Source organism: Melanotaenia boesemani, chromosome 24 (assembly GCF_017639745.1).
Source record: "Melanotaenia boesemani isolate fMelBoe1 chromosome 24, fMelBoe1.pri, whole genome shotgun sequence".
In the NCBI taxonomy this organism is placed as follows: Eukaryota; Metazoa; Chordata; class Actinopteri; order Atheriniformes; family Melanotaeniidae; genus Melanotaenia; species Melanotaenia boesemani.
The window spans coordinates 23,126,159-23,141,948 of NC_055705.1; the positions used below are offsets into that span (position 1 = coordinate 23,126,159).

The window sequence follows — 15,790 nt, forward strand, 5'->3', positions numbered from 1 at the left end:
TTTATTCAAGATGTGGAAAACTGGCCTAAAACATCTCAGATTTTATTCAAGATGTGGAAAACTGGCCTAAAAAATCTCAGATTTTATTCAAGATGTGGAAAACTGGCCTAAAACTTCTCAGATTTTATTCAAGATGTGGAAAACGGGCCTAAAACATCTCAGATTTTATTCAAGATGTGGAAAACTGGCCTAAAACTTCTCAGATTTTATTCAAGATGTGGAAAACTGGCCTAAAACTTCTCAGACTTTATTCAAGATGTGGAAAACTGGCCTAAAACATCTCAGATTTTATTCAAGATGTGGAAAACTGGCCTAAAAAATCTCAGATTTTATTCAAGATGTGGAAAACTGGCCTAAAACTTCTCAGATTTTATTCAAGATGTGGAAAACTGGCCTAAAACATCTCAGATTTTATTCAAGATGTGGAAAACTGGCCTAAAACATCTCAGATTTTATTCAAGATGTGGAAAACTGGCCTAAAAAATCTCAGATTTTATTCAAGATGTGGAAAACTGGCCTAAAACTTCTCAGATTTTATTCAAGATGTGGAAAACTGGCCTAAAACATCTCAGATTTTATTCAAGATGTGGAAAACTGGCCTAAAACTTCTCAGATTTTATTCAAGATTTGGAAAACTGGCCTAAAACTTCTCAGATTTTATTCAAGATGTGGAAAACTGGCCTAAAACATCTCAGATTTTGTTCAAGATGTGGAAAACTGGCCTAAAACATCTCAGATTTTGTTCAAGATGTGGAAAACTGGCCTAAAACATCTCAGATTTTATTCAAGATGTGGAAAACTGGCCTAAAAAATCTCAGATTTTATTCAAGATGTGGAAAACTGGCCTAAAACTTCTCAGATTTTATTCAAGATGTGGAAAACTGGCCTAAAACTTCTCAGATTTTATTCAAGATGTGGAAAACTGGCCTAAAACTTCTCAGATTTTATTCAAGATTTGGAAAACTGGCCTAAAACATCTCAGATTTTATTCAAGATGTGGAAAACTGGCCTAAAACTTCTCAGATTTTATTCAAGATGTGGAAAACGGGCCTAAAACATCTCAGATTTTATTCAAGATGTGGAAAACTGGCCTAAAACTTCTCAGATTTTATTCAAGATGTGGAAAACTGGCCTAAAACTTCTCAGACTTTATTCAAGATGTGGAAAACTGGCCTAAAACATCTCAGATTTTATTCAAGATGTGGAAAACTGGCCTAAAAAATCTCAGATTTTATTCAAGATGTGGAAAACTGGCCTAAAACTTCTCAGATTTTATTCAAGATGTGGAAAACTGGCCTAAAACATCTCAGATTTTATTCAAGATGTGGAAAACTGGCCTAAAACATCTCAGATTTTATTCAAGATGTGGAAAACTGGCCTAAAAAATCTCAGATTTTATTCAAGATGTGGAAAACTGGCCTAAAACTTCTCAGATTTTATTCAAGATGTGGAAAACTGGCCTAAAACATCTCAGATTTTATTCAAGATGTGGAAAACTGGCCTAAAACTTCTCAGATTTTATTCAAGATTTGGAAAACTGGCCTAAAACTTCTCAGATTTTATTCAAGATGTGGAAAACTGGCCTAAAACATCTCAGATTTTGTTCAAGATGTGGAAAACTGGCCTAAAACATCTCAGATTTTGTTCAAGATGTGGAAAACTGGCCTAAAACATCTCAGATTTTATTCAAGATGTGGAAAACTGGCCTAAAAAATCTCAGATTTTATTCAAGATGTGGAAAACTGGCCTAAAACTTCTCAGATTTTATTCAAGATGTGGAAAACTGGCCTAAAACTTCTCAGATTTTATTCAAGATGTGGAAAACTGGCCTAAAACTTCTCAGATTTTATTCAAGATTTGGAAAACTGGCCTAAAACATCTCAGATTTTATTCAAGATGTGGAAAACTGGCCTAAAACTTCTCAGATTTTATTCAAGATGTGGAAAACTGGCCTAAAACTTCTCAGATTTTATTTAAGATGTGGAAAACTGGCCTAAAACATCTCAGATTTTATTCAAGATGTGGAAAACTGGCCTAAAACTTCTCAGACTTTATTCAAGATGTGGAAAACTGGCCTAAAACATCTCAGATTTTATTCAAGATGTGGAAAAGTGGCCTAAAACTTCTCAGATTTTATTCAAGATGTGGAAAACTGGCCTAAAACTTCTCAGACTTTATTCAAGATGTGGAAAACTGGCCTAAAACATCTCAGATTTTATTCAAGATGTGGAAAACTGGCCTAAAAAATCTCAGATTTTATTCAAGATGTGGAAAACTGGCCTAAAACTTCTCAGGTTTTATTCAAGATGTGGAAAACTGGCCTAAAACATCTCAGATTTTATTCAAGATGTGGAAAACTGGCCTAAAACATCTCAGATTTTATTCAAGATGTGGAAAACTGGCCTAAAAAATCTCAGATTTTATTCAAGATGTGGAAAACTGGCCTAAAACTTCTCAGACTTTATTCAAGATGTGGAAAACTGGCCTAAAACATCTCAGATTTTATTCAAGATGTGGAAAACTGGCCTAAAACATCTCAGATTTTATTCAAGATGTGGAAAACTGGCCTAAAACATCTCAGATTTTATTCAAGATGTGGAAAACTGGCCTAAAACTTCTCAGACTTTATTCAAGATGTGGAAAACTGGCCTAAAACATCTCAGACTTTATTCAAGATGTGGAAAACTGGCCTAAAAAATCTCAGATTTTATTCAAGATGTGGAAAACTGGCCTAAAACATCTCAGATTTTATTCAAGATGTGGAAAACTGGCCTAAAACATCTCAGATTTTATTCAAGATGTGGAAAACTGGCCTAAAACATCTCAGATTTTATTCAAGATGTGGAAAACTGGCCTAAAAAATCTCAGATTTTATTCAAGATGTGGAAAACTGGCCTAAAACTTCTCAGACTTTATTCAAGATGTGGAAAACTGGCCTAAAACATCTCAGATTTTATTCAAGATGTGGAAAACTGGCCTAAAACCTCTCAGATTTTATTCAAGATTTGGAAAACTGGCCTAAAACTTCTCAGATTTTATTCAAGATGTGGAAAACTGGCCTAAAAAATCTCAGATTTTGTTCAAGATGTGGAAAACTGGCCTAAAACTTCTCAGATTTTATTCAAGATGTGGAAAACTGGCCTAAAAAATCTCAGATTTTATTCAAGATGTGGAAAACTGGCCTAAAACTTCTCAGATTTTATTCAAGATGTGGAAAACTGGCCTAAAACTTCTCAGATTTTATTCAAGATGTGGAAAACTGGCCTAAAACTTCTCAGATTTTATTCAAGATTTGGAAAACTGGCCTAAAACATCTCAGATTTTATTCAAGATGTGGAAAACTGGCCTAAAACATCTCAGATTTTATTCAAGATGTGGAAAACTGGCCTAAAACTTCTCAGATTTTATTCAAGATGTGGAAAACTGGCCTAAAACTTCTCAGATTTTATTCAAGATGTGGAAAACTGGCCTAAAACTTCTCAGATTTTGTTCAAGATTTGGAAAACTGGCCTAAAACTTCTTGAATTTGTTTAATTGTGCCAGCGGTTCAGGCGTTATGGCTATGAAAAGGATGCTTGTAAAATCCTGTCGGCAGGTTGGATATAAGACGGTTAAACTTCTCGGATGTTATTCAGGATGCAGTAAAACTTGTTTTTCGTGACTTCCAGGCTTGTAGCAGTGATACTCACGGATCTGGCACAGCATGCCCTGCCATCCTTGGGCGCAGTGGCAGGTGTTCGAACCAACACACTCGCCTCCATTCAGACACTTCTGGAGACAGCTGGCTGAGAGGCCACAAGAAACCCCCCCATTACAATCATCACCATTACAACGGCTTTAATTCTGAAAACTTTGTTTATGAGCTTTAACTCTTTCATGCTCAGATTCCACTACATGTTTGTTGAAGTAAAATACAGTTTTTTTAATCATGCATGAATGAGTTGATAATATTATCTAAACTGATGCAGAAGTTAAATAAAATATTTAAATTTCAATCAAAAACACACACATTTTCGTTATTTCAGCTGTTCACCAAAACTTATTCCAGATACAGTTTTCTCATCAATATGCTGTTAAAATGCAGTCTCAGGTTAAATTTGAGGAAATTCACATCCAGACTGGAGGAAAGTTTAGGAATTACAGCTCTTTAAGATGTAGCTGCCTTTTTTTAAGGGACCAAAAGTAATTGGATGGTTAACTCTGGGCTGTTCCCTCATTAATCCATCATAAACCAGGCAGGTTAAAGTCTGGCTGATTCCAGGTTTTCATTTGTAATCTGTTACTGTGCAGCCAAAGGAGCTCGGTGGATATGAGGCAGCTCATTAGGCTGGAAGAAGAAGAACTCCATCAGAGAGACGGTAGACATGTTATGACATTCTGAGAGAAAGAGAGGAACCTGGAAACTCGGAAAGACCCGGACGCCCGCGGAGGAGAACAAAGGTGGATGTGTGCAGAATCGTTTCCATAGTGATGAAAAACCTCTTCACAGCATCCACCCAAATGAAGAACACTGTCCAGGAAGAAGGTGTATCAGTGTCTAAATCTAGCATAAAAAAAGACTTCATGAGAGAAAATACAGCAGGTTCACCACAAGGTGCAAAATCAGCCTCAAGAATAGAAAGTCCAGATTAGACTTTACCAGGAACATCTAAAGAAGCCGGCTCGGTTCTGGAACAGCCGTCTGTGGAAACTCTGATCAACCTGGACCAGAATGATAGAAAGACGAAAGTGTGGAGAAGGCCGGGAACAGCTCCTGATCCAAAATACAGCATCTCTTCTATAAAACACGGTGGAGGCGGTTAGATGGTGCAGGCATGGCTTCCAGCAGCTCTGGGTCCTTCAGAGTCGCCAGACCCCTTTTACTGCAGCACGTGTCCCAGTATAAATGCTGCGATTCATTTTCCACGATAAATTTTTATCTTACATTAATTCAGATGGGAGAAGATATATATTTCAACTCAAACATGCAGCCAGAACGTTAAAGAAACAGCTTACATGCTGTCTCTGCGTGTCACCGTGCACGAGCAGCAGGTGAACCACACACACGTCACGCAGCTCTTCGTGTGTCGAGAGGGCGGTGAGCGCACGGAGCAGTTTGAGGTCTCATAACGTGTCACAAAAACAGTCAATTTTACATTATTTTTATAAATGAAGCCAAATGACCTTTTACTAACTGAAACATATTATCGTGTAACTTTTATAGATGGACATCAGGAAATTCTTCACCTGAAGCAGAGACAGGGAAGCAGCAAGGAGAGATGAGAAAGAGGGCGGTGAGACTGGTGAAAGCTGTTTTAGGTGGATATTAAACAGATATTTACTCTGGAGCGACCAGCGACTTGTTTAGGGACCGTCAACAAATGACAGGCTTTCCGTGAAACGGAAATTCTCATAAAGGACATAAAACATTATTTTCATACTAAAGAAAGTAGACATCTGAAGTAAACAGAGAGAAAGAAAACATTTTTTTTGGTTTTTATACAAGGTGCCAAATTTTTTTAATTGCTTTAAATTTTAATTGAGATTTTAATCATTTCTTAAGAAAGAAAAAGTCCAGTAGCTTCTAAACCAGGTGACCCAGTCGCTGAATTGAAGCAGATGAGCATCCAAACGAGACACAACTCCCAGATTTTCTTAAAGCTGAGTCACAGTCAAGCAATCGACCATTTTGTGGAAGTGAAAAATAAGCATCACGCTTTAATGCTCAAAAATTAAACCAATTGTTCAGAATGAGTTATCACTGAAAACCAGGTAATAACCGTCACTGTGGAACGTGTATGAAGAGTTCTGACATCGTTTCTTATGGTTTTTATGCTTTTGCTGCCATGTTTGTTTGCTAAAATAAATATGTTCTTACACTCATTAATATCTCAATTAGTATTTCCATAGGAATGTGGCAGTGGCACAGAGCAGTGTGTGTGTGTGTGTGTGTGTGTGTGTGTGTGTGTGTGTGTGTGTGTATGGGAGACAGGGGATATGTGGTAGGGGGCTGTGCCCTAGTAGAGCTTCATGCCTAGCAACGCCCCTGTCTGGGTCTCTGCTGTTTACTGATGTGACAGCAGACAGAAGCAGCAGCATGAAATCTGCTTTACTTTCTGATCACATTCAGCAAAGCTGATTGGATGTCATGCTGTTAACAATGAGACGACACACACTGCCACAGCAACCCAGAAGGTTTTACAGCAAAGATGAGGAACGTCGTTCAAGCTGCAGACCGCTGCAGTAAAGGTCTGACACTGGATCACAAAGACGGAAAGCCAGTGTTTGGTGATGTTTGTGGGTTCCAGACTTCAGGCAGTTATTGCCTACAAAGGATTCTCAGCAGAGAGACAAAACATTTTATTTACAGTGTGTTAATTGTCCAATTACTTTTGAGCCCCTGAAATAAGGAGACTGAGCATAAAATTGGTTTATAGGATTTTTTTTTGTATTACCATTTCAATCAAAACCTGAAAATCTGAACTTTAATTACATCTCAGTTGTTTGAACCCAATATGTTGGCATGCAGAGCCCAAATCATGAAAAAGGTCTTAAAGGGACATTGTGTAGAAATTACTTCCATCAAACGCTGGAATCGTGTATCACATTCTAACACACAGCTCATCCTAGTGTCTCTCAAACTACGGTAGCCACCGTGTCTCAAAAAGCCTCGACAGCCCCGATGAGAGCACGTCATCCATCGTTCATGGAGAGTTCTCTCAGGTGAAGAAGTTCCCTCTGAAACATAACTGGTCAGGAGGACAGAAATTCCCTGTCAGACATGGTTCCTCTGCATTTAGGAGGAAGAACAATTTACAGGGGGAACAGATCTGGATGGGAAACCGGCCTCAACACAACACCGGCTTTTTTCCTTATAAAACCAGCTTATAAAACCTTCCCACTGGCTGTTAGTCCAGCTTCACCGCGACTGAAAGCCGGAGTTTACCGTGACTATGAAAGCGACGGTAACCATGTAAACATACACTTTTTTTTTTTTTCCTGTCCTGTCCAGCACCGTCTGACTACTGCGTTTGTACCAAACAAATTTACTTTGAGGTTTATGGATATAAGGCTCCTCTTGATAAAATGATTCATTTATTTATTTACTGTTATTTACTTTGAATTATGGAATCTATGTAATCTTGCTGGACCTGACCGGAGGGGACAGAAAAAGAAGGAAGACAGCAAAAAGAAGCAAAAGGGAAAGAAGAAAGAAGAAAGAGGATAAAAACACCACAGATACAAGCAACGAGCTTCAATCCAACTTATCACCAGACAACAAGCTGCTGCACCTGTACAGAAACACGACAGAGAATCTCCTGCAGCTTTTACAAAAAAACACAGCTGACAGTCATCAAGAGGTCCTTAATAACCAAATCAAGAAAGATATCACAAACGTACCACAACAACAAACGTACCACAACAACAAACGTACCAGAGAGTCACTCAGAGAAAAAACACTGGACACCTCAGTGACTGTCAGCATGCAGAGGATGAGGAAGAGGAGGATCAGCGATGAGTGTGATCCTGCAAACGTGACCATGCTTCCAAAGAGGCTAGAGGCAGACTAGGGTGGCCCAGAGACCCGGGCCATCAGCAGTAATCCCAAAGCAGGAACCAAGCGGCAGAGGAGAGCCCAAGCCAGAGCCCCCCGCGGTCCCGGGGCACAGGCCCTTCAACAGCCAGCAGCCCCACCAGGTACTGGCCATTCAGGGAGGCCAGAGCAACACGGCCTTTAAGTTTCCTTTCTTCTCTTTCTTGGTGATGGTGAAATGGCTCCCGTGCTGCTGCTGCATATGCATGGTCCTGCATTTTTGTGAATAACAATTAAATTTTCCAACTTGCCGGGGTAGTAAGCTGCTCTTGTTTATCTTCTCCTCCCACGTCTCACTGTGCGCCGGCGTGCAAGGAAAACACGGAGTTGGTGCTTTGGCCAGAAAACAGAAGATGATTCACAATGTCCCTTTAATGTCCAAATGTTCCAGATCCTAACTGTTTTCCTGTCACCAAAACTTTTCTGCCTCTTTTTTATCTTAATGTTTCTGTTTGGAGTGACAAGAGTTCAGGACGGATTCCACACTGTTCATATCTTTTAGATTACTCTCCTTGTTTCCTGCATCACTTACGTTTGTCACATCGCTTCCCTTGCCAGCCGGATGGACAGTCGCACACATCTGGACCGACACACCTGCCGCCGTTCATGCACCCGGGCTCACACACACCTGACCAGGTGGAGACCAGACCAAGAAACAGGAAGAAAAACGCTTTTAAATCCTCCTCTCATTCCTCTGCATTCATTTAAACCTAAACCTCATTTATGGTGTTACTTGATGGATGGGATGTGGACTAGGAGAAGAAGAAGAGTTTAAACACAAGTAATGAGGAGAGTTTTTACTGACAAATATTCAATTTATAAGCGGAAATGAGGGAAAATGAGGGCGACAGAGTCACCAGTTAACCCTTATAGGTCGCTATAACTTACCACCCTTTCAGGCAATTGCAGGACAAAAAGTCCCCTCCCAAAAACCGGATATAATATTTCTTTCTTTTTCTTTTACTCAGTTCTTTCAATCATTTTCAGTCCTAATCAAAAATACCAAATATGTAATCATTCAAATTATTTTTAACCCCTTAAATGAAATTTTTCTAACAAAACACACTATTTTTATTAAACAAAAAACACAAATTCTCTTTTTTTATATAACAGATTTTTGGTAGTTGAGATTTTATGTAAAGCTCAGTCTCAAACTAATAATTATTAACAAATCTAATGTTGTTGTATTGTTAGTCATTTAGGGCAGGTTCAGATTAACGATTTACTGACTCCCATTAAAAACCACATTTTCTAATCTATCAGCTGTTACACTATTTAACCACACATCCTCTAATGTCAGGGGTAGTAAAATTAGTCAAATTATAGTAGTTAATGGGAGGGGAATTTTTGTCCTCCAATGACACAAAAGGGTCATAAATTTGACTCGTTGACCTTTGAATAAAATTAAAACAGGAATTTCAAAGATGTTCAGGAGAAACACTTTCTCACAAAAAAAGACACAAAAAATGGTGAGAAAACGCTGAGTAAAAAAAGGCCTGAAAGGACAAAAAGTCCCTGATTACCTGGAAGGGTTAAAGAGGATGGGAAAGAAAAACATGGTGTTAAAGCAGCCGGAGCTGACACCATAAAGATGGACAAAGACAGGAATGTAGAGGAGGACTGACTTTTCTCACAGCGTCTTCCCGTGTATCCCTGCAGACACGAGCACACATTGTTCCTCATGCACACGCCGCCATTTTTACACGGCGGACTGCAGACAGCTGGAGGAGGAAGAACATTAAACTGTGAGAAAACTGCAGGTTTAAGCTTCTTGTTTTAGATTCAGAGGTTTTTCTTTTACCGTTCTGACACTGAGCTCCATAAAAACCGCGGGGACACTCGCAGACGTTCGGCCGGACGCACATCCCTCCGTTCAGACAGACGGGGGAGCAGAGAGCTGCACAAAGACAGAGGCAGAAACAGTCGGTAAATTTAACTCCACCCATCCCTGATGTTGGTCGTCAATAACAACCCACCAGTCTCACAGGACGGTCCGGTCCAGCCCGGTGGACACAGACACTCATCTGGAGACACACACTGACCTCCGTTGTTGCAGTGACGACGACACACCACTGTGGTCAACACAAAACAGCATTTATGAGGAAAATCTGCATCATCTAATGAACAATTTCAGATCCGTCTCAAACTCCATTTTTAAGTCAAATAGAAAAACCTGGTCCAGTTCTGAAGTGGAACTACGTTAATTCTACAGTGGTTAAGCAGACGAGGGGCCTCCAGTGACCCAAGGGAAGCCTGGATCCACTGTTTTTATTCATCATAGGGGTCTGGTGAGCCGCGCTTTGTCTGGTCCCTCCCCTAGAAACCTGTCTGCCATGGGTGACCTTACCCAGGGAATAAAGCCCCACAACATAGCTCCTAGGAACTCCTCTACCACGGTAAGGTGGCGGCTCACCTCACCTCATTTAAATAAAAATAAATAGCATAGAAACAGATAAATGCTAATTAATAAATAAAAAGTATATTTAACAAAGACTAGAAGCTTTTTGTAGCAAATTAACACAAAAAGGCATTAAGGGGTTAATTATATTCTTAATAAATAAACTAATTAAACAAAACTACACACAAAAAGTATGAAGATTTTTTAACTCACTGGTCTCACACCTCGGACCAACAAACCCGTAAAGACAGGAACAGGTCTGCAGACCCACACAGGTGCCTCCGTGTTCACACGGTAGCCGACACAGAGCTGCAGAGACAATTTCACTGATCAGCGTTAGTCACTGATTTTTAAATTATCTATTAAATCTGACAAATAACCCATTTTTTATGGAATCAAAGGAGCATCCCACCCAAAATAAACCTGGAAAAGAATGATGAAATATATAGACAAATAAATAAAAGATTAAAAAAAAGGTATAAAAAAGGTATCCACAGATAAAAGAATAAATAAAGATGTAAATAAATAAGGAAATACATTCACAAATAAATACAATCTGGAATAGAAGAAAAAAAATAATTACAAAGAAATAGAATCACAAATTATAAAACTACATATTTCCACACTCATTTATGTATATTTTAATCTGTCTTTTATAGTCCCTTATTTATTTTATTTTTTCCAGATCCATTGTTGTACTCCTCTCACTCCAAAATGATTTCTTTCTGAAGTTGATCCAGTTTAAGCCGGTCAGGTTTACCACATGACTGAGCTACAAAAAACGTTCTGCTGAGTAACTTTAGGAGGAACAAACAGATTACTTAGAAATCATAAAATATATTTAATCAATGATCACTGAAAGTAATAACCGACTGAAGAGTAACTGGAAACAGGAAGTCTAACCTTCCTGGCAGACGTCTCCATGGAAACCTCCGGGGCAACGACACACATCCGGAGCGATGCAAACGCCACCGTTCACGCACTCCGGATTACAAATCACTGATAAAATATAAAAAAACATAAAGTTAATTCACAGCTGAGCCCATTATAAGCTGAAATAAGAATTTTAGTTGTTTGTCTCTCACCTGTCTGACAGTTTGAACCCGTGTAGCCGGGTTTACAGCGGCATGTGTTGGGCGCAGCACACTCCATGTTTCTACCACAAGCATGTCTGCAAACAGCTTGAAACAGAGAGGGGGCTCCACTGAGACAAAACTGTTCTTAACATTCTGACAGATTAACCTAACGTCTGTTTCTGGCTGCATAAGAATGTAAAACAGAATACCTGTACGGCCCCCTGCTGGTTGCTCAGAGTATAGCTGTAAGCTACCTGTAAGGCCCCCTGCTGGCTGCTCACAGTATAGCTGTAAGCTACCTGTACGGCCCCCTGCTGGCTGCTCACAGTATAGCTGTAAGCTACCTGTACGGCCCCCTGCTGGCTGCTCAGAGTATAGCTGTAAACTACCTGTACGGCCCCCTGCTGGCTGCTCACAGTATAGCTGTAAGCTACCTGTACGGCCCCCTGCTGGCTGCTCACAGTATAGCTGTAAGCTACCTGTACGGCCCCCTGCTGGCTGCTCAGAGTATAGCTGTAAACTACCTGTACGGCCCCCTGCTGGCTGCTCAGAGTATAGCTGTAAGCTACCTGTACGGCCCCCTGCTGGCTGCTCAGAGTATAGCTGTAAACTACCTGTACGGCCCCCTGCTGGCTGCTCAGAGTATAGCTGTAAACTACCTGTACAGCCCCCTGCTGGCTGCTCAGAGTATAGCTGTAAACTACCTGTACGGCCCCCTGCTGGCTGCTCAGAGTATAGCTGTAAACTACCCGTAGGACCCCCTGCTGGCTGCTCAGAGTATAGCTGTAAACTACCCGTAGGGCCCCCTGCTGGCTGCTCAGAGTATAGCTGTAAACTACCCGTAGGACCCCCTGCTGGCTGCTCAGAGTATAGCTGTAAACTACCCGTAGGGCCCCCTGCTGGCTGCTCAGAGTATAGCTGTAAGCTACCCGTAAGGCCCCCTGCTGGCTGCTCAGAGTATAGCTGTAAGCTACCTGTAAGGCCCCCTGCTGGCTGCTCAGAGTATAGCTGTAAGCTACCTGTAGGGCCCCCTGCTGGCTGCTCAGAGTATAGCTGTAAACTACCTGTACGGCCCCCTGCTGGCTGCTCAGAGTATGGCTGTAAACTACCTGTACGGCCCCCTGCTGGCTGCTCAGAGTATGGCTGTAAGCTACCTGTAGGGCCCCCTGCTGGCTGCTTTGTCAAAGTGCATCATGGCCCCAGATTCAGCTCAGTCTTACCTTGACAGGTTCGTCCATCCCCAGTGTATCCCACAGGACATCTCCCACAGTGGAAGCCCCCATCCATGGCTGGCTCACACTGGACTCCAGGAAAACATGGCCGCTCCACACACGCTGTCACATATTTGTGGGCTGTAGTGTCGCTCCTTGGCCACTGCTGGACCGAGGTAGTTCCTCGTGGCTGGGAGTTGTAGATGGTCTTCCCTGGAGTTGTTAGGGTCAGTGCCGGTACCAGACTCTCTGATCCGGGTTCAGCCTCATCTCCGTCTGCAGAGAACTCAGACTCGGACAGCGAGAAGGACAGAGCGGTGAGGGCTGCAGTGAGAGGGAGGACGGATCTTGGGGGAGTCTGGGGTTTGGTGGATGCCACATGGTTAAGCTGTGGTTGGCCTTTCTGTTTGGACTGAGAGGATGGAGGTACCTGAAGGGGTACAGCGCCAAGTCCTTTGGACTTGTGGGAAATGAAGGGGAAGGTTAGTGGAGTCCAGAATGTGGCTGCTCAGCAGTACAGAAATATTAGACTTACCTCTGAGAGGAAGATATGAGATCCAGTGTTTGTCCTGGGATCTGATCTGGAGCTGGCATCTTTACGGATGGAGTGAGTATCAGATGTGATGTTGAGGACACCAACTGACATCCCGGGACGATCCCTGGAAGCAGAAGTAACCGCCTCCCTCCTCCCTGTCCCGCCGCCTCTCTCTAGTGCAGGATCCTGATGTGGGGAATTGTCTACGTGTGGTCTCCTGACAAACGAGGACAGGTGATTGACCCCATGCCTGTTGGGGAGGTTGGGCAGGTGGAGCATGTATGTTTTGCTGCTGCTTCTGTAGGGAGATCGGCTGGACTTCCCAAATGTCTGCTGCTGAGGCAGGTGATTGGATGCTGAGGAGAAACGAGTCAAATCAGTTTTTAAGGCAAATTTACATCTCGCTTGAACAGTTCCTCTCCAGTCATTGCCAAGGAATGATCGGCTTTGGTTTTCTTGACAATGTTTTTTGGAGCTCCAGTTAAAATGAAGCATCATAAAGATTTTAAAACTGGTTGCCTTTTTCTGTCCTTCTAAAAACCAACAGCGTTGCAGGAAAACAGCACGCAACCAATCAATCCTTGCACAGATGCAGCAAAGCGACTCGTGTCGTATCTGAGGTACGATGAATCATCTGTCAAAACACTTGAACTCGCCTTGTGACTCTCCAGACCAGAGCCGCGCCGAGTTCCCGGGGGCACCAAAATAATCAGTCATCATCACAGCAGATCTAAAGCTAAACATTTTCCAGGTTTCTGAAGGCGAACTGTGATCCAGTGTTGTTATTTATTTATTAACAGGAAGACAGACTGCTGAGTGCCGCAACTGCAAAACAGAACAGCTTTGCTATTAACAGCTGGAACATCTGTAGTCCTCTTTCTACACTTTGAAAACACGAAGAGAACCGCCCCCTTAACTCCCAGCCAATCAGAACATCTTCACTGCATTGATTGAGCTTCTGACATGTTCAATGACACTCTGTAAATGTCACTACCATCATAACAGAACCTTTTTAGCTGAACTGATTCTATAACCACGATAACGTTCTTGAAATGACATTTACATGTAATATGTACCAGTCTGTTTTACTAGAACTAGGGCTGCAACGATTAGTCGACGTTGCTGACAACAGTCAACAATAAAAATAGTCAACAACGAATTTAACCGTCGACTGTTGTTGGCAATTAAAAACAAAACAAAACAAAACAAAACAAAACAAACAAAAAAACTACAGAGTGAGACATCGTCTTCTCTCCTATCTCTGCTCAGGCGCAGTAAAGTCCGCCAGGGAAAAATATGGCGGCTGACCAGGGAACAAAACGGCTGCAGTGGATGTCAAACGTCTCGGACCACTTCACATTAAACTTAATTAAATACATGTACCACGAAAGTACGTCTGTAATGCTCCAACATTTAGCAGAGTATGTTTTGTTTTTTGTTTTTTATTAATATGAAAGTTTCTCTCCACAAATGTTAGAATTCAGTTTTTATTTTATGTTATAGCATTTTATGCATAAGCCTGTCATGGGGGTGATTTTAGTGGTGATCAGTAAAACTCTTAAAAAACATCCCAAACATCACAGAATGTATTATTATATTTAGTAATAGCCATTAGATTTTTTTAAAAATGGATGACACCACAAAGCAGCTGCGCTTAATGCATCCAGAAATCTGTGGGATTAAAGCAGCAGACGGATTAAAGCTGAAATTAAACTGTCTCCTCCCGGTTTCCTGCTCTCCTCTCAAGAAATGTGTTTACTGCATCCAGACAGCCTCTAACCAAGAACTGATGTAGCTGCAGCAATAAAGGACATTCCTCCCAATCACATAAAACACCAGAAAACAGGGTCTGTAGGGGCTCGTATTACTGTGGTGTTTTCATCAAAGTAATGACTGACTTTTCTTTAAAAGAACAACAAGGAAAAAAACTTTTGAGATAATGAAACAAAGAATTTCTGATTAAAAGTTCATTCAGCTCACGAGTGGTGCCACATAACACCTGACACCAAACTCATTTCTCAGTTGGATGGAGAAGCTGAAGTTAAGATCCCCTACCTTCCTTGAAAGACTTCATGCAGATGCGGCCGTTGCCGTGGAGTCCTGGAGGGCATCGGCCGCAGACGTAGCCGACATGTGGCGGCCTGCGGTTGATGCACTGGACCCCGGGGAAGCAGGGCCTGCTGGCACAGGTAGCCGACATGTTAACGGCCGGAGACGGAGCTGGTCCTGAAGAGACAGATCAGAAGGTTCCATTTATTTCTCCTTTCTTGGTACCGCCATTTTTCCAAATTAAAAACTAAAATTAACCCTTAAAAGTCCATGAAAAAGCCATGGGTTTCTATTTCTGGTCCACCTGTTGTTTTAAACCTGCATGTAGAAGCTGAAGCTTTTAATCTCAGTATAAACCAGCCTGAAGAACGCAGAATTTATTACTAACAGAACTTTGTAGAAATAACACACAGATCAACAGTGACCAAACCTTTTCTCATCTCATCGTTCTCTCAAGTTTTGGCTTTCAAGAAAAAAAATATTGTTATTGAAACAAACACACAACAGAAACTATTTCCATGTTTCCACTTTTTCCTCATTTCCAGTTATTCCTGCTACTATTTACCTGCTATCCTCACTAAACCAACTCCAGCTCAGCTGCTTTGTGGCGCCACCGTGCATCAGAAACGTCTTCTTGGCTTTATTCCAGCCATAGAGGAGCATTATTTTTCTTCTTTTCACACACACATAGAACTTTCTGCTCACTGGTTGATCTTTGGCTGCTCCTGATTGGACGTTACCGTCAATCTAAGCTCTCTGATTGGTGGAAAGTCTGACAGGAAGTGGCTTCATCATCATGTCCAGGTCTAAATAGAGGTCTCCTAGCAACATAGTAGTGATGGTGATGTTTTTATGGTGAAATGTGATAAATAATGCTGTTATCATGGATCATTGTGGATTTACCAGGTAGAGTCTCTGAATAAAACTACATTTAGTGGCTGGATTGTA

At 41.4% G+C, this 15,790-nt stretch overlaps 1 protein-coding gene across 1 annotated transcript in view; it reads right to left on the minus strand.

Moving 5' to 3' along the window:
* Positions 1–15,790, minus strand: part of si:ch211-246m6.5 (von Willebrand factor D and EGF domain-containing protein) — a 48,708-nt gene that overhangs the window by 1,694 nt on the left and 31,224 nt on the right. The window contains 10 exon segments of the mRNA XM_041978265.1: positions 3,690–3,785; positions 8,106–8,201; positions 9,199–9,294; positions 9,375–9,470; positions 9,550–9,645; positions 10,185–10,280; positions 10,875–10,970; positions 11,057–11,152; positions 12,268–13,149; positions 14,849–15,019. Coding sequence (XP_041834199.1) covers positions 3,690–3,785; positions 8,106–8,201; positions 9,199–9,294; positions 9,375–9,470; positions 9,550–9,645; positions 10,185–10,280; positions 10,875–10,970; positions 11,057–11,152; positions 12,268–13,149; positions 14,849–15,019 — 1,821 coding nt within the window.